The sequence below is a fragment of the Manacus vitellinus genome, unplaced genomic scaffold, assembly GCF_001715985.3.
Source record: "Manacus vitellinus isolate BGI_N305 unplaced genomic scaffold, ASM171598v3 scaffold_1_pilon, whole genome shotgun sequence".
In the NCBI taxonomy this organism is placed as follows: Eukaryota; Metazoa; Chordata; class Aves; order Passeriformes; family Pipridae; genus Manacus; species Manacus vitellinus.
The window spans coordinates 34,833,488-34,860,509 of record NW_021939396.1 but is presented as its reverse complement, the minus strand read 5'-3'; the positions used below and the strand labels follow the sequence as shown (position 1 = coordinate 34,860,509).

The 27,022-nt window shown below is 38.1% G+C and overlaps 1 protein-coding gene across 1 annotated transcript in view; it reads right to left on the bottom strand.

Annotated features, from left to right (window-relative positions):
• Positions 1-1,606: 1,606 nt before the first annotated feature.
• LOC103754464 (25-hydroxycholesterol 7-alpha-hydroxylase) overlaps positions 1,607-27,022 on the bottom strand; it is a 94,393-nt gene continuing 68,977 nt past the window's right edge. The window contains exons 2-6 of the mRNA XM_018079897.2: positions 23,795-23,931; positions 16,876-17,472; positions 16,224-16,430; positions 9,941-10,119; positions 1,607-5,979 (exon numbers count right to left, since the gene is read on the bottom strand). Of these exons, the coding sequence (XP_017935386.1) occupies positions 5,683-5,979; positions 9,941-10,119; positions 16,224-16,430; positions 16,876-17,472; positions 23,795-23,931 (1,417 nt within the window). The 3' untranslated portion in view covers positions 1,607-5,682. The remainder of the gene's footprint in view (positions 5,980-9,940; positions 10,120-16,223; positions 16,431-16,875; positions 17,473-23,794; positions 23,932-27,022) is intronic.

Sequence of the window (27,022 nt, the reverse complement as noted above, 5' to 3'; positions counted from 1 at the left end):
TCACAGGGTGTTTCCTTACTGACTTTTACTCTCCCTGTAGCCAGAACTTAGACTTTTATTCAACTTTGCCGCACTCATAGCTGCTGGTTTTGGGGAAAAAAACTCCAGCCAACACATCAAAATCGGTTTAACAAACCCTTAAAAATAGAATCCTGAAAGGCTTCTAGCAAGAACAAGCTGAAGCTTAGACTTCTTTTGATTATTTATTTTGGTGTAAATAGTTTTGAAGACAAGCACATTTCTGCTGTTACGAATGATGGACTCACACAACCTCAGTACCTGGGATTCCAGGCAAGGCTGATGCATAGAATAGGCTATGTAGGCACAGTACTGGTTTGTATGAGGATCAAGATCCTACTACAGTTTCTTGGTTTTAAATGAAAATGGGACATTGTCTACTTTTTTTTTTTTTAATATATGCAGCAACTGTTTCTTCATATTACTATTTATAAACATAGACAGTAACTTAAGGATCACAATACTTTCATAAGCATAGCTTTAAGGGGTGTTTTTATAATGAGATCATTTTTCTGATATGTTGAGGGTATGTGGCCAGGGTATATAGGATGGTTTAGGCAATAGGCAGGAAAATTACTTAATTTTCTATGGTCTGATAGAATAGCTCTACTCACAGGAGTTAAGCATATATCATGTATAAATTAATGCCTTGAATAATTTTAAAATACAGTGCAATGCAAGTAATGGTAAGAAAGTACCTAGTATCAAACAAAATATTAGATAAAATACAATGTTAAGAGATCTAATTAATTCCTCCCTGCCAAGCCATCTTTCAGACCATTACGGAAAGCTCACTCGGAAATGTGCCCTTCTAAGATCTCGAACAATGCCACCTTTTTAATTTATAAACTTCAGTAACTTCTAATATGGCCTGGAGTTAAAACAATTGCACAGTTACACACACATTTATCAAACCCAGAAAAATGCTGCAGGTCTGTCTTCTCTAGGACATATCTTCAACAACCCTCGCAGACATACCTGACAAGCATTTCTGCATGAAGGAATGAAGAAACACTGATGTCTTTAGGGTACAACCTTGATATTAAATACCTACTTGTAGAACTCAGTAGCTATACAGTGATACCTAGAAAAGTCAAGTTATGCTTTGCTGGTGCAGTGCTGTATATCGTAGCAAGTTCATTCATTTCCCCTTTTAAAATGAATGATCTGAGAAGACAGAATATTTTACACTACGTAGTACATCTTGTACTACACAGAGGTTTGCAAAGGGAAAAGCCTAGGAGCTGCATTTAGGAATAGCTAGTGGATTGCAGATCTTTATACTAATTTTAATACCGTCCTAGGAATGTCATATGTACCAGGTTTTTTTCCTCATCTGATGAGAACTGGTTTATGTTTCATGGGGGGATAAAAAACAGACTTGATAATTTCCTAAATTCAAAAGAGTTGCTTTATGCCAGTGCTGAATTAAAGGTTTGGTTTTTTTTTTCCTTACAGAAATATCTTTCAAGATCAAGTAACAGAAAAATGCAGTATGTTGAAACAATAATTAAAAAATCAAAGCAATAGTTGTGAATCTGTGAGAAAAGTGTAACCATAAGCTGGGAAAAAATACCATGGACAGTCATTCAATATTAAAATATATATATTCCTTTTTATTGCTTCCTTGAAATACAAAATTCATTTAAGATGTTAGATTACTAAAATAATGAAGTTTCAATTTTCTTGCTCAGAAATTCACAATATACCTTAGTCAATTTACGAGCCTGAATGATGGATATTAACTATTAAAGTAGAACCTAGCTGTTGTTCATCTATATACAAAATGTCAGTTTGCACAATTAAGAGCACTTCACAGTCTTTTGAATGACAGAAAGTTCAGTAATGACAAAATAAAAGATCATGTATAATTCTACAAGAGAAACTCACAGACCAGTAATTATTCATAAAAATAGCAGTGCCAAAAGTAGTGACATGCAACTGACTTAAAAGCATAAACTAAAGAGCAACGCTTACATGGTTTTATGTTAGTACATTAGGACATATTGGCAGAGATATGAAAGTCTAATTTACAAACAGGTACACATATACTGGATGGTTTTTTAAGTAATAGCTTATAGCAGTATTGAGTGCCAGCATGAAAATGGAGAAAACACAATCTGTAAATTACAATAATAATAATAATTGAAAAATGAGATGTTAGCATTCACATTAGTTCATGATAAATTAACTTTTCTTCTTCAGTGTTATAAAGGGCTGTATTGACTCTATAAATCCATTTTATATGAGAAAAAAAGGTGCTTATATATATTTTCTAATAGCAAAAGATACTATTGATACAGCCATAGATATCAACAACTTATAGTGAGAGGCTGGTAGTGACCAGCTGAGTCACATCTCAAAGTGATGAGTGAATGCACCATTTCACTGGAGGAACAGCAGAGAAATTCACGGGGTACCCATGCACCCCTCCTGCCTGACCCTACACCTGCCAGGTCAGTGGATGCCAGACACTGCTGGGCTGGCAGGGCAGACCCCCCTGCTGAGGTGAAGAGCTAGGACAAGGAAGAACATGTCTGACTGCCTCCCACCACCTTTCCCGGCAGCCCCACTGGCACCTGAATGCTTGCAAATGGCACTGCTATTTCTGCTTAGATGATTTTGCCATCTTAGTGCTCCGGCGACAGACACCAAGAACTGGTTGCTCCTGGATATTGCACCAGAGGAGATCATCAAAAACAGCATTGTGCCCTGCGTTATGAAATGTGCTCTCCTTGGCACAGCACTCTGTGGCCAGCTTGGCTCCAGGTGGGACTTCCAGGGATGCTGCACCCTTACCCTGTTGTGCTGCCTCAGTTTGTTGACCAGAAATACCAAAACCAGGGGCCTTTGAATCCCAGCTCCATGGAGACTGAGTGACTCCTGAGACAGAGCAGCTGCTGGCTCTCAATATGTCATCTCCTCAGTTACTGAGTACATGGACCCAAAGGTCTTAACATTTCCTCTATCCTGCTCTAGCTGTCATTGCTTTAGATGGGGGTGAGGTTTACTTCCTCTGCAGCTGGGGTATGCCAAGGTATTGATGCATCACTTACCGGCAAAACCAAACTACCAGGAGCCTGGGTTACCAGGAATACAATTCCAGGACAAGCTGGGCAGGCCCTGCTTAACATTTGATTATTTTAGTGCCTGAGCAAAAAGAGCATATAACTTTTTTCCCAGCAAAACGCTGGCCTCTTGTGCGGTGCAGAGACTGCTCTCCAACTCTGACGCAAGGCCTCCAAGTGTCTTCATGGCGGTTTCCTGCAACTCTTGGGAAAGATTCTGACTATTTTTCTTTCTTTCTTTCTTTTTTATTTAAATGGAGCGTACCCTACAGATTTAATTTGCTATTTTGGAGACAATCGAGTTCTTCTTTTAATTTCTAAATAGATACTATACCAACTGATCGCAAACTAATCTGAAACTACTAATGATTTGCATGTCCTTTTGGCACAGTCCTATTATGCCCTATCAAATTATGCAGAAGCCAGTGATATTCTAATTCAAAATCCTAAAAATAGAACACAATTAGAAAAAGGAGTCTTCTGTTTACAACAAATAACCACTGTTATTTTCACAGTTGCTTCAGGTTTGTTTTAAAGTTGGATGCCAAAGAAAGATTTATCATAACTGTGGTATGAGACATTTTACAGCTTACATTTAAGCAATAATGGAATACAGTCAACAGTGTAATGATATCAACATTTCCTCTCCCAATAAACCAGGCTCTAATGACCAGACTGGATTGTGAGCTACAGCCGAGTACAGAATAGCTTCTACAGAGTAACTGCAGGAGTAAGTAACCCAAGTACAAGAATCTCTCCATAAAACCCAATTTTATTCTGTGGCACAAAGCAATAATCAGCTTTTGCTGGTGATTAAATGTTGAAGCAAAGTTAAAGCATTGAATTAACCGCAAAGCCCATTTAATGTAAGTGTACTCCAGACTTGTAGACATTATAGATACTATATATGAATAGAAAATGTTTATCCATTATATCTCACAAAACCACAGTTTTCTCCTTGGAGGACTTGGAATGTGGCTGTGCCAATCTCTGAAAGCCTTTCTACGGTTGCTGATGCTTATTTAGGGTGTGTGCTTTACACGAGTAACTGAACAAGCCCCTACATAGAAACAATAAATAATAAACAATTCTAATCCTTAGTATGTAGATAGCAGTTTTCATCCATAGATCATCAAGTCCTTCAGAGATGAGTAAAATTTCTGATTTTGAAAGACTTATACTGGCACATTCTAAAGAGAGATGGTTTTTGGGAACACAAGGCAAGGCCCACAGACATGGCTATTCTCCCATCACAATTATCATCTTGGCAAATTGAGACTGGACAGTGATGAGAATCCTCATCAGTCTCAAAAGTGATGTTTGGGAAGAGGAACAGGGTCTAAAATCTCAGATCCTATGCACTAGGAAATTGATTTTTGAAACAAGAGCTGGTCACCCAGTGAAGCAGGTTGGGCAGTCAGCATGCAGACAACTGCTGTGGCTGCCCAGAATTTTCACTCACTCAAATTTTGGCCCCAAGGAAAAGCCTACTTTCCAATTTTGCAGATGGACAAGTCTGTTTCCAAACACAGGTCACACCACTCTGCCTATTCAAAACTTAGGCACAGTAAAACAATATTAAAAAGCAGTTTTAGATACCACATTTGCCCTTGAAGCCCTCTTCTTCTTTTGCCTTTTTAGAGAAATGGACAAAGGTAAAAAATAGTCAAAATAAATGCATGAATGTGTTACTAAGAAACAGTGAGACAAACAGAAGGTAATTTTTGAGATGACAGAATCATTTCAAACAGGCTCATATATTTCCTCCATGAAGAATATACCTCTTTTGGCTCAAAAGCCAAAATAGATAATTTAGGCTTGATCCAGAGCCTATTAAAATCAACAAAACTTCCTTTCTGACTTTAAATGACTGCAGGGAAAAAAATTATATTTAACCAGTTTGCAACAAAAGAAATAGTAAGAGAAGCAAAGCATTCAACCTCAGTACATAAAACTGAAGTTAGAAATGTGTTGCCAGTAAGACATTCTTGCAAATCATCTTCCACCACCCCACACATCTTCCATCACATCTTCCAAATAAGGGCTAAGACTCTCAAGACCATGAAGGGAACAGAGCAAGTAAAAAGTCAGAATAATAACCATTAGAAATGCTTTCACTCCCTAGAATTAAGTTCCCCCTTTCTCACTATTATGCTTCTTTGAGCAGATGCTGAGACTCCTCCAGATGATGGGTATATGGGACCTCCCAACCTAAAAAGGGTGAACCCCCAGGACAGAGGGCTGCTGAGCCTGTTTCCCATATAAATGGCCTGGATTCAGCTTGCTCTCATCCTCCCTGTAAATCCTGCTCATCTCATGGCCAGGAGTATGGGGATCCATCTTGTAGGGATGCTGAGCTATTTACTTGGCCAGAGTCTTGTCATCTCACCTCACTTCTCACAACTCAGGTAGGACAAATTGAGGTTGCGTGTCCCTGCATCTTATATCTACCTCCAGCCTGATGGCTTTTCTCCTTAGAAACAAAGAGGAAGGAGGTAAAAGCAGAGAGGGGAAAAGCAAATGTTTTCAAAAATATAAAGCTGAGTGATGAAACAGAGCAAACATGGAGATTAGTAGAAGGCATATAGACAGCTGCTCAATTTCTTAAGGACCTTAGCTTGTAACGAAAGGCAATATCAACGTCTGGCAGGAGGATACCAAGGCCCATACGACTGTTATCAAGTCTGACAGCTTTGTTTTCTGCTAGTTCTACATCAAAATGAGACAATAGTATGAAAAGAAACATCTTCATCTCATTCATTGCGAGGAACCTCCCTGGACACATGCTGATCCCAGAGCCAAATGGCATTAGAAAATACTTCAGTTTTCTTCCTGCCTTGTAGAATGTTGTTTTCTTCTTTCCGTTCTCTATGTATCGATCGAACTTATACTCCTGAAAATAAAAGAGAGAGAGACAGCGTGATATCTAACAAGGCAGTTACATGAGCTGCTTTCTTTGCACAATGGTAACGCGTCTGAAACCCAGAAAATAAGATAAAGAGGAAGACAAGGAGCTGACAGCTTCTTCTTTATACTTGGTTCCCTCAAGTTTCATTAACTCACATTATCTTTCCTGCAAAGAACACTCCTTAAATCCACTTATTAGCTTAGCCCTTTTTCATCAAGCTCCTTCAACTTCCACATCTCATCCACTGAGTGTCTGGCCTGTATTGATTGTAATTAGATTTTGACCGCTTTGTAGCAGGGACAATGAACCTTAGTGGAAGGACAATTTTCTTGTAAAGCATCATACGCACTCAGTGTGGTACATACATCATGAATAAGGATAAACTGACAAATTCTGCAAATGCCTATGAATAAATTAATGCATTGCACTGATCTTGCTCTTGCAAGCTAGAACAAAACCCATCCTTCTTTTGCACCTAGTGGTGCAGATTATTTGAAAACCAGATCTGATGCTTTGCAGTCAATTTTCATTTCAGTTGGAGATAGTTGCTGCTTAATTTGCCACATCTTTCCTTCAAATGTTTTGCTCCAGAAGCTGTGAGTAAAGCAGGACAACTGCCAGTAACTGACCATTACAAAGTAAGGTTTGAGGTTGTACTTGCAACCTACGTTCCATAAACTGAACATCTCTCTGACCAATTTCCAGTAGCAGGATCCCTGTGTAGAGATCGTTCACGTTTTTGAATGAAGGAGATCTGGCATCCTCACTCAGTCAATGGCAAATTAACCACTTACAAAACCCTCCTGCATGCTTTGAATAAAAATGACAGACACTTCTTGCTTATGGTCACTCATTAGCATTTGTCCTGCTTTGCATACATCTGCTATAGCAGCAGCCATTTGGAGCTGGCTGGGAACAAGTCAGTCAGACAGAAACCGAACTCAACTGATTACAAAAACCCACACCACCGTTAAAAATACACTGATACTGATTTACCCATCAGATTAAAGGCCCTGAAGACCATGCACTGCAGGTCTTGTTGTTGAGAAAAGACAGTGTCAGGGGAGGTGGTCTATGAGAAAGGGAACAAGTATAAGGTGCACTGGATGTAAACCTGGGTGCTGAAGAACAGGGGCCTGTTTCTCTAAATGGCAGAGGCCTGGATATTCCACAAAAATAAAGGTGATTCTATGTCTGCTTCCACTGACAAGTAATGCTTTTCAATCTCTTTGAACACCTCAGCCAAAAGGAAGCATGCCCTTATCTTTTCCCCTGGGAAGTTATTGCTTCAGTTGAAGTAGCACAGTAACAAATGAAAGCCCAGAATAACAACAAGATTCACTTCCTGAAGTCTAAATCCTGCCAGTCTAAAAAAGCACCACTAAATATGAACTGCAATGGCTTAAAAACCCAACCCAACCCCACTCAGAGCTCTTAGCTTTGTTCAAACATTTCCACAAGGTGCATTCCTGGTGTCTGGAGCAATTAAGAATTGTGGTATTGAACACACAGACACACTGGGTCAAACCTTATGTTTGCTTTGTCATAATAAAAGCCTTCTGAGACTTGTACTTGCTTTTAACAAAAAATAAATTGGTGTCTAAGGAATTGGGAAAGCAGAAAACAAGTGCAAGACAGGAATGTAACCAATGACAGTGACTCAGGCTTGTGCTGCTGAAGCCCCTTGAGTTGAGTAGTCTTTCCTTAAAAACTAGTTCACTAGCTACATAAAGACTAACTTTTGACAGTGAAGAAATTTTCAGCCATGCACAAGGTCTCCTAGAAGAGACAGGGTGGCTCAAAGCAAGGAAGAGGTGAAGACAGTGAGCAAAGACAGGCGATGAAGTTCTGTGTGGATGGCCTGCTACGGGTATTATGAAAACTGAGCAATCTCCTGTGATTGATATAAGTCAAATCTTGTATTTAGCTTTGTTTGGGAAGTCACCACATAGGGTTTCCTGCAGGGTTTCCTGATATTTCACTCAACAGGTTTTGCAGAGTTAATCTACTGAGCTCCTCAACTAGCTGTGTTAGGATTTAGGGGTTCATTTATCCACTTCGTAGAAAACTGACTCATTTATTTAGGCCTTAATGAGTGGAGAAAGAGGTCACCAATATATGCTTACACTTATACAATATGGTGCCAAAGCAGAAGATAGCTTGAACTTAAATTTATGTATCCAGGAGAAAAAGCATTGCTACAAAATTATCTCGTCAAGCTGCCTGTTTTCCCAGGAAAAGTTTTCCCTAAATACATGACAAGCTCAAGACTGCACCTTTCAAAAAATTCATTCTCCATCTCTATCTGATCCTCAGTAGTTATTGTTGAAAGCACACTGCATATTTTAAGAACCAAACAGAACAGTGATTTCCCCACTTTTCGAGAGGGCCCATGTGCTGAAATCAATGTACTGCAATGTGTGGATTGCTCATTCACTATCAAAAAGATAAAATATATGAACTAAAGCTGTACTGTGAAAGCTGAGCAGAGCTGATACTAAGCAGATATATTCAAGCAATGGAAATATGGTAATATATTCCGGCAATTATTGGATAAGGGAGGGGATCAGTTTCCACACTGATGCTTTTGGTCTAGGACCTAAACAAACAGATGGACTTTTGACAAATCAATAATGTTCTCCAAAATAAAGTGTTAAGAATAAAATGAAAAAAAAGCTTATTTTTTAGCTGCTATCTATCCTTTTAAAGGATAAAACTATTAAAAAACTATTTGCCAGTAGACAGATTATTTTTAAAATCCTAATTTTTTTAGCAGGCTTTATCTTCATTTCTGGGTGGGGACAGCCAGCAGAACCCTCCTGGAAGTAATTTTAATTTTCATGGCTCCAGTGTTCATCCCAGTGACTACACCTTACTCCCGCTGACTCCAACATGCTCCACACCTCCTCTCACTGAGGCTGGCAGGGTTCCTGCACAGCGAGATGCTGTCCCACACCAACCAGACACTTGATTCTCATCTTTTCTCTGCAGCCTCACATCTTCAAATCCCTGAAAGGGAGAGCCTCAGGGAGCAATGTCTCTAACATGGGCTTTCTACAAGCATGCAAAAAAATCCAGTTCTTATTTGCCTCAAATGCCAAGGATGGAAATCAACATGGGAGACAGCCATTTGCTTAGGAATATAGGGGTGTGGAGTGGATCAGGTACAAGCTCTTGCCTCTGAGGCAGAGGAGCCATTTAACAGCCTCAGCGTTGCACCCTTGCTCTTCCTTGCTCTTCCTCTGTGGCACCCCGGGCTGGGGACAGCAATCTGGGGAGCAACCTAGCCGAGAGGACTATTCAATTTGCATGCAGGTGGTGAACTTCTGAAGCCGTATTAAGGCTGCGGCAGGGTGGATTAATTTCGAGTCTTTGATATTCATTAACTCCAGCGTCAGAGAAAAATACAAGGAGATGACACAATTACCCTCCGAGCTCCACTGCAGAGCAACAGCTTTACAGTCTCAAGTTCACAACACTCTAATTGATCAAGAAGGGGTGAATCCCTACGAAGGGAGGTGAAAAAGCATAAGGCTCAAGTAAGACACTGCTATTATAGGGCTTCAGAGAGTCAATGATGCTTTGCGGGCACTTAGCTAAATGGCCCACATTATTTGCTATTTAAACCACCTTCTATTATTCAGCCCTCCTTGGGTATCAAATGATCCACTGCCAAACAAAGCCCACATTTAGCCTAAAGTTTATGGTAGTCAATGTGCAATTGTCAATTCCTTTGAAAGCAGTCGCAGTCAGTCTCATCACCATATTTCTCTTCAGGCCGTGAATCCTTTGACCTGTAGGGCCGTAGAAAATACATCTGAAAGTAGGAAGATTTGTTCCACAAGACGGAACAGCAGTAAAAAAAAAAAACAACCCACAGATCACAAACGGCTTGGCTGCCTCGATGTGCCTGGAGTAGAAAGAGTAGCACCAGCTGAATGTTTACCTTAGGATCTTCATAGACCTCAGGGTCCATGTGTAAAATCTGCGGGTAAAGGGCTATCCAGTCTCCTTTCCTCAAAACGACTTCTTGATTCCCTTCAAGCTTGAGAACAAAATCCTCCTGGCTGATGCGGATGTTCATGGAGGACGAGCACATCCTTAAACTCTCGTTTAAGGCACTCTCTGCGATTAAAAAAAAGCAGAGGAGGGGGGGAAGCGTCAGAAATATGGGAGATGACTGGAAGTTATACATGGCTACAGCTGCTTAATCTCGACGGGTTTAGTAGAGCAGACTAAAGGAAAAGAAAGGAAAAAAGCACATAAACCAACCAAACATAAAGCAGAGATCAGGAGGAGGCAATAAACATCCCCGGGTTGGGGTGGGGCAGCCGGGAAGCTGAACCTCCCGATGTGATTCTCACTGATGGTGCTGAGAAATCCTGTCGGTTGTGAGCAGCACCAAGTTTTGGGTGAAAAGTCATTATTCAGGCATGATGTTGAAAACAACGCAATAAAAAGATATGAACGCTTTATGCATTTACATATATTTCGGCGGTTGCAAGCAAACACCAGCCAGAGCATCCATGGAGCTGTTTAGCTTGCTTTTCAAAAGCTGTTGGACGTAATGGCAGGACTATATGTTAGAAAGATCATTCTGCTTGTTAATTCTGCAGTCATTCTGAGAATTTTTAAATGTATTTTCTTTTCAATGCGCTATGCTGCCAAATGATAGTGTCTGTTACGGTCAGAGTGAATGAAAGCAATTCATTATTGCTTGGTAATTTTAAGAGAGAAAGACACTTCTAATTGAGTAAGAGGAAACAAAACATAGTTCTTTCAGGTTTGGGGAAAGCAAGATTTCTGTCTCCACCATCACATTCTGGAAGGCTCCAGAAGCTGAATGTCCTTGCTTTCCCAGTGGCCTTCACCTTTTGCTCCTAGCACGACAGATTTTATGGCTAATTTCCGGCAATTTATCCTGGCAGTTTGAGGAGGAATTCCTTTGGGAATAATATGCATAATTTGCATAAATCATTCTGATAGCATGTATATCAGCATGTAGCTCCTGTCTAGGGCTGCATCTCTCACTTTGTAATCAAAACTGACTATTTTTCCACCAGTGTGTATGGGCACTGTTATATGTGACTTGATTCCTTCTAATCATTAGTGTGAAAAACAGCCTAAAATGGGGTTTCATGTGCACGTAGTAATCCATTTGTGTCTGCATTTACATTTTGTGATATCAAATAAGCCTTCTCTAAGTGTTCACCAAGGCACTGCAATTGCTGCACCCAAAAGGTTAGTTTATTAGAGACCGTAGCTACCCAGTGTAGATGCCTCTGAAAAAAAATAATAACAAACGTTCTTTCACTAAAAATTAAATCTGGTGCAGCATGCATAGCAAATAAAGTGGCCCTGGATGCTTTCTTGCAGGAGGTTTTTCCTTAAGCATGCATTTGTCTAAAGAAATGAGGCTGCGGTCAGCTTTGTGTGGCCAGCGCCGTGATTCAATGTGACGTACAGTGAGTCTGTGCATATTCTTTTGGACTGCCTTCGTTACTATAATCAGGCAGAGTCAAATCGGCTTGTTGGTGACGAAGCCAGAAAAGAACCCTGGTTCCAGAAGATGGCCTCTACTGCGGATAGCCACAAGGCACCTGACACGATAGATTTCAACTGGCAGCGCTCTGGCAACAAAACTTTGCACGGTACGAAGGAAGGGTCCAGTCTCTGCTCCAGACTGCCTTCAACCCGCGGAAAATGAAGCTGGTAACTTCATGCTGGTCCACCATTTAGGAATGGTGGTGACATGCATAGCAACAGCAGAAATCAAACAGGGAAGAGGGAAGGAGGGAAAAAAAGAGAGAAATAATTATTAAAATGGTGCTGCGAAATAGCAGGTTTATGTTTAACCGCCCAAGCGATGCGGTCGCATCCTATCGGTGGACGTTCTCCCACAAAACGCACAGTCCCTGCCCGCTGCCAGATCCCAAATGACAATCGGGCAGCATATCTTATGCAGAAGTTAATCACAATAATGGAGCACAAAGTGTGGCTTAGCGGTCAGATCGTAAATGACAAATCTGTTTTACCTTCCAGTACCAGTTATGTGGGGAAGGCAAGCTTGGCTCTTGCTCTGAGCGATCATGCCGATAATCATTAGATGACAAAAGTAATGAGTCACATTACGATCAACAAAGGAGAATGGAGCTTATATGGCTTTGCAGGCTTACATTAAAAAAATAGACAGTCAGCTTTCCACAAATGCCGGAGCTATACATTGAGAGGAATGACAACTGCACAATAAAACTGCAGCCTTTACTTGCAGTTGTCATAGTTCAGCAGACACCAGCCATCGCCGCTGACAGACCAGCTGGGTAGCTTGGGAGGCCTTCCATTCTGCACCGTGAGGTACAGTAAATTATCTAGCACGGTAGAGCAACATCTGTTTCTGTGCTTGTGCCGAACAAACAAGGCAATTTAAAGCATACCAAGGGATAACCAAGCAGCAAATGAACATGACCCTCATTTTTTTCCTCCCTTCTTACACACATGAGATGCTAAACTTCACTGTGTGAGCGCTACATAAAGAAGCCAGGCTGTTGTTTGATAAGGTGTTGTCAGAGAGATTTTACATATTTTCTAGAGAGAGAGAGAGAGAGGGGGAAAAAGAGAGAGAGAGATATCTCTCATAGTATTGTTATTCTTAGAATCCTCCCACTTCTCTCTTCATTTCTCTTATACTAAAGCTAGCACTCAGCTTCCAATTCATTCTAGACTTTTTTTTTAAAAAAACTGTTTCAATATACTTATAAATATTCAGTCTTTAAACCCTAATTTGCTATACTTAGTTCACATGCCTTCAAGCATTTGTCTTCCAATTTCCACTGAATAAATGCGTACTAATGAGAAATAGAGCAAGCTGCTGAGGCAAAGCTGGGTGACTTGAGCCTGGCCTGCCACCAGCTTGTGATAGGCAGGCAAATTGAGTTAAAATGAAAAGTCTTGTCAGCTGAAATACAACATGGTAGCCAAACAGCAAGCTGTCAATCATCCAGCCAAAACAAGGGACTGCAGGTAATAAAAGGTCATTGCGAATCATAAGTGCATTTGGCTTTCGTAGGCAAGTTAATTTTAATTAAACATGATCTCTATTGGTAAATGTTTTATAAAACTTATTGTGCAATAATGGATTGTTAATTTTACACTAACACATAGCAGGTAATAGGGTATCATAATTATTAGAGTGTATTGTAGGAAAATAGCTATTGAGTATGCAAATATTTGGGGGGGTCATTTACCCACAGGCATCATGGTGTGCCAACACAAACGATAATTTGAAACAAGTACATTTGCATTGTACAAAGAACTAAATGGTACTGCCCAGCCCATTCCAGAAAAATATATTTATTTCTTTCAATCCAACCAAGGATTTTAATGCTTAGCATTTGTGTTATGAATATGCACTCTGTATTAGTTGTTTTTGGGTTCCTATCCTTTCTCATGTACAAAACAATTTTTCAAGCTGTGCTTTTTTTGCAGGAAATATCTGGGATTCAGCAATGACCTGAGGCAAGAATACTTCACCATATAAATGAATGGGCTAATATTAAACAAACGAACTGACTAAACATGCCTAGCATTAAACATGCACTAAGTATATCTCTGCTTTACCCTTGGCATTTTCATTATAACCATTTTAACTGACAGACCATTCTCATGTGTCCTTTGCCATGTTAGAACTCTCTTGTGAGACATAACGACTAACAATGTATGTTACTCTGTGCACACAAATACACGTTTGGATTTTAGGATTGTATTGTCCTACGTATACAATACGAAGTGTGCTGCCCCAGAAATGCCATCAGAAAAAGATAACGAGGGCCAACATTTGCTAGCTTTGTTTTGGGTTAAAAGTGCTTTAGTTTTTTTGTTTAGTTGGTTTGTTTTGTTTCGTTTTGTTTGTTTGTTTGTCTGGGTTTTTTTTTCTGCCTCTTTTTTTTTTTTTAAATTAAAAAAAATCACATAACTGTGCTTAGAATTCAGGAATAAATCAGGCCATGTTGTTGTCTCGACCCAAAGAACCTGACCACAATAACAATGCTACTTCTCGAGAAAGACTTTAAGCAATTCATGCTTGTTCTCCATAGAATGAGGAATCAAAAAGAAGTCTCTTGTTATAGTAGGCCAAAAAGAGGACGAAGAATGAGAGCGCTTAAAACAGGAGAATGAGATGACAAGGTGATGAACATGCAAGAATCCCACCTGGTCTGCCTTACTCAAGAGCAGGGACATAAATCCCAGTTTCCTACGCCCCGGGTTGGCACAAGGGGAGCAGGAAGAAGAAAAGCTCAGCTTTGGAGGTTTGGGGTCAGCGGCCTGAGCCTTCCTGCAACAGGGGAATTTTTGGTGTGCAAACAATGCAATTTGGGACCTTTGTCCCGCCTCCACATTTATTAACAAAACATCCCTTTTCCCCTTTCCACCGAAGCATGATTTTAATTCTCTTATGGTACAGATTTTTTTCCTATATTATTATTTTATGGGACAGTATCCAGCCCTTTATGACTTAAGTGCCAGAAGGATTGAAATCGAGCTTCTGTTCATATGACATTATGTTTAACATGATTATAAAATTTAACAAAAGTGTTACAAGAATACTACAAAGTAGGATGTGGCACTTCCCTCTCAACACATAAATCAAATGCTACGAAGGTACTTCAAGATTTCAAGGAGAAGCAGAGAAATGACACAGTTAATGTTTTAAACTGTTCATACCATTTTGCACCAGATGGTTTTAGTGAACTACATGCTTTTATTTTCCTGATTCCTACACTTCTGGGGAGCCTTTTTTTTCCCCTTTTTTCCCTTGCCATTCCTATCTCAGTCTCCAAATACAAACTAAATTCTCCTTTGATCTTCTTGATGCTTGGTAACTTATTGTTTGGTGTATGCTAGCTCTGATGTGAAGCAGATTTACTCGTGTTCCTTAAAAGTACATTAAATGCTTCGAATGTCATGTTATTCATCAGAAGTGTCCTTGTCATCCAATATCTCCTCTATTTCAAAAGCATTCTCCATCGGTTAGAGATAAATTTGCATCAAAACAACCATGACTCCAGATGAAACCAACTTAGTAGACTCATGCTATATAAGATTAATATTAATGCTCTAACATAAAGGAATTGGATCAAACTCAATTTTATATTTGTACTACAAGAAGCAAATCAAGTTTGAACACAGATTCTTGAGACATGTCACACTGGATTGTCCTGGAGAATGGCAGCTGTTACTTAGATCCAGACCAGGCACAGAGACTGCACTGCTTCACCATCATCTCTTGACAAAGCTTTGTTTAAGAGTGGAACATCAGTTCACGCCATGAGCTACCAAGACCTATAGACATGAGCTTGTTTTGAACAGGGGACTGTTTCTGATATTTAAAAAGAGAGGATTATTGAACCTTTAAACTTCTATTCAGCTGTTGTGTATCCTGTGGAGACTTCCAGATGCTTAAAGGTACCTACCTGCTATACCCTCTCTCCTCTCTTGGGCTAATTTTACCATTTCTCTTGCCAGTGTCTGTGCACTAGCAAATGAAGTGAAATCAACAGCTCATGCTCCGAAGGCCTATACAGCTCCTGAATCAAACAACTTCCAATGGCCACTGGCAAGGGTCTCCCTTTGAACCTCTGATCCAGAACTGGAAGACTTGTAGCTCCCTTAAAGTTCATTATGTTGAATAAAGGTACTTTTTCAGTACTGAAAACACCATTTATACTGTGTGAATTTTTATCTTCTTATATTTCATTTGGAGGCATTGTCCAACAGAAGCCTGCTTTAGAAGTCTTTTTTGTTTTGTTAAAGAGAGCAAGAAATGCCCATGGAAAAAAATATATTTGCAGTTTAAATACACTACCCCACTTTAATTTCAGAAAAGGGTCTTTCTTGGCAGTACCATACAGAAGTATTTGAAATGCATTAACACATCGGCAGATGCTCAGAATCAAACAACTTAATAGGCATCAACTTTTTTTTCAAATAATTGCAAAGCTTCGATTTAGCCTTTTGCATACCTTGCATAGTTAATTACCTAGGCTTTAATGTTTACATGCAATGAGAGTATCTACAGCTATAAACTACATAATTTATAATTGATGTAAATGGCTGTTATTATGTCAATTAGGCAGCTGTGTCCTCCACCTTCTCAGTAAACAGAAATGAGTGATAAACTGAGTTTGCCGGGAGAGCCCCTCTTCTCTTCCTAACAGATAAAAATAAATTACCTAGGTAGACCAGGTTGTCCAATTGTTCTCTGGTGAGGTGGATGTTATATGTGGGCCCTCTCTTTTGACCTGTTGACTGCAGCAAATGGTCAATCTCGTCACGCACCGCTGCAAGAGCTTCTGGGTGCCGCAGAAGATAATACATGGCCCAGAATGTAGCTGGAATCGTGTTTCCCACAGAGGCCCACAGGAAGGCAAAATGATGTGCTGGGAGAAAATAAGTGAAAAGGAAGATTAATAGCGTTTATTACACTGATTAGATTTGCAGTGTGCTAATTAAAAGATGTTAGGACACAGACCCAGCCAAGGATCAGTGAATGCTAATGAGGACCAATAGGCTTCTGAAGTCTAATTTTCTGCTTAATGAGAATAGTTTGAAATGTAATGTTGGGGGGGGTGGGGGGAATAAGGGGAGGAAATGCAGCTCAGTTATAATCTTTCTCATTATCACCATTAAGTATCTTGTTTTACCACCTCAGCACAAAAAAAAAAATCAATTATCATAGAGGGTTGTTTCAGAGTAAAACATTTTATCATTAGCCAATTAGAAAGAACATAAAAAAATTTCAAGGTCGCCATTTTGCCTTTTTATTTCAAAGGTCTATAGTAAATTATTTTATTTTAGACAAGCAATCATTCATAAGTTTCCTACCTGCTTTGTCATAATCTCCAAGCAGCTCATATTTCTCAAATATATCTTGTCTGGCTTGGACCACTTTTGACCCTCCCAGCCATTTTGTCATGTTCTGAAGTAAAAAATGATGTATAAGCTCCTTTCGAACCTTCTTGGTAGCTCCTAGCAACTCAATTGGTATGTTTGCAGCTAAATAGGGAAAGCTGGCATCAAACTTGATAAATTTGTCTCTGATTTCACTAATAACTTTGTGGCCATCTGCAGCAGGAACTCTTCCATATAGTGTTACAAAACTGGCTTCAAACATTACAGAGCAGCAGAATTTGTACATTTTTTCTGTTTCCCAATCTGTTGCTTGTGAGCATTTCCATTCAAATATATCCTGGAGATTTTTCATCATGTGGTCAGAAATGATATCCAAAGGCTTGCCTTGTAGATACTGGTAGATTCTGTGCAGGTTTTCCTTGAGATCGGGGAATTTTCCTTTTGACAAGGCTGGGTAGTCAAAAGTTTTGGAAGCCATTTTATTAGCGAATTCATGAAATTCAAGTTGCTTGCTATTCCGGATGACATAAACATATTGAAATGGGTCCATGATAAAGGTAATATATCTACCTGAATAGAAGAAAAGAAAAATTAAGAGACATATGCGCTTTTATAATCTGGTGACACTTTCAGAAGCAGTAACTGATAAACCAAAGACTGCGAAATAAGCATGAAGAAAAAAACCCAAAAAACCAAAGATACATGAATAAATCTGCACAGAAAAAAAAAATAAAAAAAGCAATAACTTTTATTTAGATCCTCTTTGTCAGGTCGCAGATTCCACCTGCGTACACTTTGAAGGCTCTTCTAAAATCAGTGTGAAGCCATTTCTATTAAGACTGATCTCCTGTTAGTGCCAACAATGGAGTGTGATCTCTTCAACTGTAGTGTTCTGAAATAAATCATTTACTACTCTGGTCTAATTCATGAAAATACAGTGTGGAGTCGTAGCAACATCTGAAAATTGAAGGTTTTTACCAGTGGAAAGTGAAAAACATACACATTTCACCTTCATAGAGGAAAGTGGATGATGGAGGCTGGAGTGGAAAACATGCCACCCTAAGCAGTGTTTTTCCAGGTAAATGACACAGGAACTCAAAATCTGTCAGTTACAGGTTTAACTGCACACTGCAGTTAAACATTTAAACCTTCTCTCACATCTCTCACATCTGTGTTTTTTCCCCTGAAGTTTTGCTAACTTTTTATTAAGAATGTGCTTAGTATGCTTAACATGACTACCTTACAATGTGAATTTGAAGTCATAGCTTACAATGTAGAAGGTCACCATTTTTACCATGGGTCCTCCTTTGGGGTACACACAGTCCCATTGTGTCAGAGTACACCAACAACTTCCTACCCTTCCCAAGGTACTTAATTAGGTGACACAGTGATGCCTTCAGCTGCCTGTACAGAGGGATAGGATTGCATCAAGTCTGATGCTTTTTTAAATTGCCCCTGCCAGAAAAAATATTGCAATTTCGCCCTAAAATTCTTATCAATTTATAAAGAAAAGCATTTGGGTGAACTGTCATGAATCAAAATGTTAATGCTCCCAAAGCTCAATTAAATCTTAACTGTTCATACATGATTCTAAATTTAGAGTTCCTGATTCTTACCTTGAATGAAGATGGAAAAAGGGTACCTATTAAAATGTACACATCCTCTGTGAAATATCCCAGTTACAAAATCTGGAAACTAGCAAAGTTTCCAGCACTTACAGTCTAATTCTGTCTTACTAAAGGGACAAATCTCCTTTGATTTTAATGGGAACACTACATGCTTAACTTAGGACCAAATTTGGCTCTGTGACAGATGTCCAGAGATAAAGTAGTCACTACCACTAAAAATGTCAACAAGTATCCATGGTTACCATATAGTGATACGTGAATTATCATAGATATTCCATATTCTGACTTATACACACACAGAGTGCTCCGTGGTATCTGGGTGTACCCTGGACTTCCTCTACAGTCACCAGCTGCCATAATTTCTCTCCCAATTACACCAACTGCAATCTCAGTGAACCAGTAAGGAAATGTAAAGGATAAGTTGAGACAGAATTTGACCCCCTTTTTTTTGTCAACAGTGTGCGAGAGTTCTTAAGATACTCGTAGATTTTGCTTTATTGTAACATAATCAACCATACACATAAATTTAATTTTAAAGAAAAAATATTTTGAGAAACTGGCATGAAATAGAGATCTTGAATTCTCAGCCTCCTTTTTTTGACCAGTTCTTCCTTTCCAGACCACAGAGGCTGAAAAGAATTTTTAGTCTCGACCTGTGCAGGATCTTCGTTAAGTGTCCTAGAATCACTCTCTCTTTCCAGCTTTCGCCCACTTTCATGCTCTTTATTGAGGCTACCATCTTTGTGATCAAAGCTTGGAAAAAATGCCCATTGGAGCAATTTTTAATAAATAGATTTGGAGTGTTATTAACCCTAAAGATGAAAGCTGGCTTCTTAACTTTGCATTTACAGGGTAAACAATTTAAGTTAAGATTTTTAATTAATATTAATTTAAACCATCTGTCCACCATCTGCTTATTTCTGATGCAAAATATGAGTTTCTTTGTGATCTTTAATCAGACACTTAGCAAACGCACATCAATTCTTATCATTTTTAAGTAAGAAAATGATTTTCAGCAAACGAGTTTTCAGACAACAAACTATTTTAGCAATAATTTTAAATCAAAATTCACTCAACACTAGCACATACTTTGAAAAAAAATCCCTGAGAAACAGAATATTACATATCCCGATTTTATTATTCTCATCAGGTTCCTGGTAGCAAAAAGTAAGTATGTACCAAAATATAATTCATTTTGTAGAATCAATTCAGGCTCCAGACCACACCACTGCAAGTCAACAACATATATAAACACATAAACCAAAATATTTCTTGTTGCTGCCATTTAGTAAAGGTCTAGACAGTCAGAAAGCGGAACCCTTCTATAACAAAGGCAGCTTGTTCATGTATGTCATAGAGAATCTAATTTTAGATCTCTTAATTAGAAAAATACTAAAATCTAGGAGTAAATAATGGCAGTTAGAAAGTTGTTGTTGTGAGAGTGGGTATGGAAACCTTTAACAATTACAGTCATCTTCACACACAGATGCACTATGTGGCTGCACTGCTTACCTCAGTCTCCTCCATATAGGAACAGATTGCTAATTACAAAACTGTGCCCCAACACCTCCTCTACCCTGAACAGCAAACATCCGAAGTGGAACAAACTTTCTCACCTCAAGTTACGATTTTAAATTTTTTAAGTGTCAATATGGTCCTTAATCTTGCTTTTTAAATCCTGTCATTGTCCCCAGTGAGGTTTCTTCCCACTGATTGTCCCTCATGGTGTCAGAGACTAATAAATTCAAATCTTTCTTAAAGTTTCCAGTTATTATTTGGTATTTTAAAATGCATCTTCCCCCTCCCCTCCCCTGTCTTTCCATTGCAGCTAATGCCAAGACTATCTCTAAAAGGTAACCTTTTCTGAAATCAAACCAAAATCTTGATACTCATGAATTCCCTTTAGAGTATTGGAAAAGGTAAATGCCAAATCAGCCAAGAATGGAGGCATACCACAGGCTCCACAAATCAGGAAGCTTTAAATATTGAAGGTGTTTATATAAAAACCACTGGAGACTAAGCCTTTCCTTGTTAGCTTGCAAAAAAATCCTCCAACACCAAAAATAAGTAGACGTACATAATAGAAAAGTCACACTCCAATTTTTAATAGTTTAAGTCACTGAGTTATTTTATTTAATACAGTAGAAACAAGTCAAAGCAAGAGATGTATCCTTGTTTCTGTTAAAAGCCCTCTGACTTTTTTTTAAATGGCTACAGAGAATTCATACTTCACTATCCAGTCCTTCACTCTGCATTACACCCATCCTGCAAATAGCCTGTTTATCTCCATTTAGTTTCTACAGTCTCCTAGAAATAGAAGATTGATGTGGAAAATATGAAAATTGTCAACTTTGGTAAATCTGAGCACAGAAGCCAGTATTTGTATGATAGTTAAGAAATTACTCTAATAATGCATTCTGGAGCTTTTTAATGCTAATGATGAAAGACAAGCATTTCAGACAGCATCTAATGATGGATGTTATTTCTGTAATGCTTGCAGCAGGCTTCAGCTTGGTAAGAAGTTAATGTAAATTACCTTTTGCCTAAGAGAGAAAAATGTGATATGTTACTGTAGGTGTATCGTGCTTTAAAGAAAAGAATGACTTAGCAGCAGTATTTGAAAAGGCAAGTGCGCTTAGTAAAAAACAATAAGATTATTTTATTTAAAGTTGAGTTAGTCTTAGAGAGAGTGATGCAAGGTTCAGTATCACTCCCACTAACTTATCAGGAAAAGTTTAATCCCGAGAAACAATGACAAAACTGTTTCAAGCTCTTTAAGTTCTTACCTAGCCGTCTGCCTATGCTGCTGACCCTTAACAAGCAGAGAGGCTTGGGAAGTACGATCATCTCAATGCCACAGACTCCCTCTCTCGCTTTCCCCTCCTTATTCTTTTCTTTTCTGTTTTTTTTTTTTTCCTCAAGACTATTGCATTTACGTAATCATCCACTTATTAGGGAGATTCTGCTGAACTGCTGACAATGATGTACAGTGGTGCTGCGCTGGCATGACGTTTGGGGAAAACGATTCTGCTGCACCACCACACAAAACCAATTAGAGAACTATTTTCTGCGACAGGTCAGGAATTTACATTGTTTCTCATAGAAAGATTTGCTTTTTAATTTCTTTATTAAGATGACATCCATGTCCCTTGCGACTTTTAGGGATGACAATCATTTGCTCATCACATGGGAAAGTACAATCAGCAAAATCGCATCACCGGTACGGGGCAACGCCAGAAACTCCAAGCATCGTTCTGCATTTTCCAAATGAACTAGTTTGAGAACCAATAATTAGAACAATATATATTGATAGAATTTTTTGACAGGACCTTTAGACATCCACCAGGGGGGTAAAGTAATGATAGTCCACATACAGCTGGCTACGCTATGTTTGCCGAACGTATAAACATCATCTTTGTCAAATCAGTAAGACATAGAGAAATCCCGTACGCCTTTGGATCAGGACACGTTAAGAGGTACTAACAAGCTTAGGCTTCTTTCTTGACTTGCAGATGACAAACTATTTCTCTTTAGTGAAGTCCTGACGGTCAGTAATTCTATACTGAAAAAAAGTGAACTTAAAATGGTATCCCTATTATGACAAATGCACAAAATCAAACATTTCCCTGCACAAGGCTGAAATGATATCCAGAATTCACTCTATTTACTTCAGTCTTTATCAAGGGAGGCTTGCTGAAAACACTTGAACACAGGGAGATTGTCTGAAATGGAATTTGGTTTATCATGCAAATAGAGATTTCTGAAATTAAATTACACTCCTAGATTGCTTAAACACAAACTTCTAAGCACAGTCTTGCATAACATAATAAAGAGGTAAAAGAGAAATAAATATTTGATTAAACACACTTAGGATTATGACGTATGACTGTATCTGGTTTTATGAATGTACTAAGATAATATCTGAATTACAGTTATTAACCTGTATTTGTAGGCAGCCAAAACTTTATTGTAGTGTGAATGCACATTAACAATAAAAAAAGACTGTATTTCAACAAAAGTTGGTGTTGAACTGTGTCAAACTCACTTTCAAGTTGGAAAAAATCTGAGCATACCAGTTTCCAAAGAAAAAATCCGGAATGAATTAAAAAAATCACACATTTAATAGAATAAAAATGCTCTTCCAAAGGAACAAAAAGACAGATTTGTTAAGAGAAAAAAAATTATTAATTAAACACACAGCTTGCAATTAAAGTAGTTGACATTTGAAGACAAAAATTATTTTTATTGCAAAATATTACTTATATGGAAATATAAAGCTAATGCTTCTGCCATGAAAGAAGCAAGCTTTATACTTTACCTTTAACATTTTTGTTTGAAACTCCCTAAAAATATAGGAATAACTAAAAATGAGATAGACTTAACTCTAAAGTTGATAATTTGAACAAGGATAACAGCATGTAGAGGGGCAGGAGACAGTTACATCCACCTACACTAAAAAGAGCTTGTCTTCTTCTGAACATAGGCAAACACTGGATTTTAAACTGATATTAGTAAAAAGTAGATCTCTGTGTGTATATATATATACACATATATATACATATGTAAATTTACATATTTAACTTTCATTCAAGATTCCAGTTTCATTCTAGGTTTTTCTTCTACAGCTAAGCATCTATGTAAAATCACTCAAATGTTTGTATTCGATCTAGTGTAGTAACACAGTTATAAATACAGAAAGAAACAAGGTTATACCATACTTTATTATATTGTTATTTTCAGTAAGCATGATCAGAGAAAGAGGCTGGCAACGGGAAGTTCCTGTGTTCCAGTCCTGATTGTATCACTGAGTCAATGTGTCATTCATTCCCTTGTGTTCCTGTCAACCAGTTGTAAAATGTGTGAGAGCAAATTCTGCACTTTTTTTTTAAAGTGTTTTCTAAATTTAATCTGATATTTTTCTGTGCAGTGTCAAGATGATGTTAGTTCTCCCTTCTTTAGGGAAAAAAAAAAAACCCAATACACACTTAAATGTGCTGGTAAAATCTACATTCATATATAACATACCTACAAATTCTGTCAATATGCATATATATATATATATGTATATAAATCCACATGTTCATAGTGATATTCTATGGATAATTATTATGCTTATAATATGTGTAAATATGAGTCATTTTTATTGGTCTATGCTACAGAAAAATATTTTTGGTTCAGTGAGATTCTAAACTAAACATTTGAATTAGTGTTTAAAACTTCACAGATAGTAAAAAAATCAAGAGATACACTAAAATATTTCTCACCAGCAATATGTACAGTGAAAATATCCCCAAGTTTCTTTTGCTGATCCAGTAAAAATTTGAAAGCATCTTTTCTAAAAATCAGAGCTTTCCCAAGGTAAGGAATCCAGCCATTTATTAGTGGGGGCTCTCCAGTCTTCCTGTTGAAAACAGAAAAAAAACCAACCAGGAATTAGCTTTGGCATGAGAGCAACTCATCTTTATATCTATTTATATATTATACTTAGACCCACCATTTACATATATAATTCCTGCAATGTATAATACATTGTACAGAAAGTTCTTCAGCTATGATGGCAGATTAAATCTAATCACACCTCTGAGCACTGAAGGCTCTGTGTGGTGATTAGGAAAAATAAGTGAGAGAAATTGAGATGCATTTAACTACAGGTTGTCCAGCTATTACCATCAAGTTATGAACACAGAAAAATGATATTCAGTAGAAAGTCTTCCAGTAAAGAGTCCTCTCATTTTCAATATTTGGCATGTCAGAGAAAGATGTATTGGAAGGCAATTATGACAGATTTAGGTAAATAGGACGCCGACATACCACACAAAACAACTAGCCTTACAGATAATGTTTTAGTAATTTCAGCTTACCAGCACACAGAATAGCTACCATTATAACTAAATACCTTTAAAATATAGGATAATAATAGAGGCTGAACATTAACCATAATAAATCTCAGTCTCTTTATATTTATAGTCTAAGATAGAAATGTGTGTGAACAGTTTAGGATGAAATTCTAGATAACAATATTTGCATCCCAGTCTAAAAAAGCAGCCATGGTGCTTTAGTTATGTTTACAGAATAGTATAAAATACCTTTTAAGAACCTACTAAGTTACATTTTTCTTTAAAAAGGAAAAAAGGTTCCCACACTGTCCTATTCCTGACTGCAAGTAAATGTCTTTCCTTCATGCTGGCATTTAGTTGCTTGACTCTGATTTACAACAAAGAAACATAAAGCGTGATTGTTCTGGAAAGGATTAAAACAAATATTCGTGAACAACTCTGCTGCTACATCCCATCTGTGAAGGTGACTTATACTACATGCAGAACAACTCATTCTGATTAAACACAAGATATTTACTAGCTTGGATCTAATCAAAGATCAAGGGATCACAAGCTTTACTACTATCATACACAGCATGGATTTTTATGTAGCTGGATTAACCCTACCATAGTCACATTCTCTCCTGAACTGCTGTAACAGAAACGAAAAAAATTAAAAAGAGGTAACCATGGTATGCTGTACTTACTTTTATTTTCATAATTAAAACTTTTTGAGTAGGAAATTATAAGCCAGAGATTTGCTTACTTATTTTTAAAAAGTTGCTATAAATTTAATTTACAGATAAGCAGATGTGACCAAACCAAGCTGCATATCTCAATCTCTTTCTGTGTAACTGACTACTAATTTTGAATTTTAGTTTCTGAGAACATCCTTTTGTCCCCTGGAAAATCAGTAAATCTTCTGGTCCAAACCTGACAATCTCACAGCCAAAACATCTGCTGTGCCTTTTTCATTTCTTTGATTTTGTGGGGTTTTGGGGTTTTGTTTGGTCGTTTTGTGGTGTGGTTTTTATATTGAGGAGAAGGTGGAGCCCCTCTTTCTTCAATACCTCACAGAAACCACTCCATTAATCATCCTCTGTGGTCAAATAACAACATTATTTACACATGTGGTCCAGAAAATTTTGTAACGGTTATTTCTGTATTAAGCGAATAAAAGCAAAGAACTAATCTGAGATTACATGAGAAAGATCACCACCCCTGGAAGCATAGCAGCCAACTTGATACCCTCAATTATCCCCTCCAAGCCTGTAAAGAATCTGGATGATTTACCCATTTTTTTCTCCCCAGACTATTAAGTCCCGAGAGCGGCCACCTTTCACTTCCCCTCCTGGACACTATGCCCCATAAGTAGCATCCTGACAAATATTTAGATAGGCTTTTTGTCATCTTCTAATTGAATGCATCTAATTTCACCTTCCATGTTCTGTCATTCGGTCAGAAGCTGTATTCCTCACAAGCTCTCCACCGGGTAAAAAGAAGGCAGCTCAGAAATCCAGGGGAAAATTAACTTAATGCTCCAAGTCTTTGGGATCACATCAGGGAGACATTTTGCTATTGCAAAGACGTGAGGGTCATCGTTCGCTTCAGACATGTTTAGCTCAGCAGCAATAAGCTTAACACTGTTAAACACCGTGTCAAGGCTACGTGGCTTTCGGAGGAAAATATAACACCAGTTCAACTTACGACCCCCAGCAGACTGATAACAGAAATGTGTCTTCATTTCTAGCTTTCCTTCTCTTTGGAAGATGGAGGTCATCTCCATGACTTATTGATGTCTGTTAACACACAGCAAAGAAACGAGCAGCGCGTATATTTTAGTGCCTCTCCAAATACAACGCTTCTCTGCACAAACTTTTAGACAGCGTAGTGCAGCTAACCCCATTTCCTGAAGGACTCTTAACTACACTCCAGAAGTACCTCCAGTACCCATGGGTACTTCCAGAAGTTCTCATCGCCTTCAGATGCTATACTGAACCATTAACAAAGCCCACACAAACTTTTACTGCTTAATAATTTGCTCATGCACTTTAACTCTGGACTCACACTTAACAGAAGTTGTAAAATTTGATAATTAGGCAAAATATTACAAGGGTTAAAGTTATATTTTTCTCATGACACAATATATATTGTTGTACCAAATGTGAAATATAGCTAAGAAATACAAAAGAGCAGTATGACGTGTTTTGTTGGCAATTTAAGACTGCAACTTTTTTAACTGAAGCATTCAGAACATCTTACAGATTATATTTTATTTAGGTCCAGTTTAACTGCTTAAGTTCTAATTCACTTAACGAACCTCATGATACTTCCAGGTTTTTTGCTCCACATATTGGGCTGGTTTTGCTTCTTTAGAGGAATATTTTTACTTATCTGAGAAGCCTCTCTGAAGTCGGTAAGACTTAACAAACAAATTTCTCACATATGTGAGTGAATTTTACAAATAAAGCATCAGCAACATGTCCAACGCAATCTATAAGTAGACAGATCAGTTACAAAGTGGAGGGAGAGCAACACAGTTGTATCATCCATCATTGTTAAATGGATAATTTCAAATGGCATTATGCAAAAATCAGCTGGCTACAAATACAGCCCATAAATAGAACAAACAGATTTTGATAACTGTAATTTTTCTTTGCTTTCACAGTGAAAAGA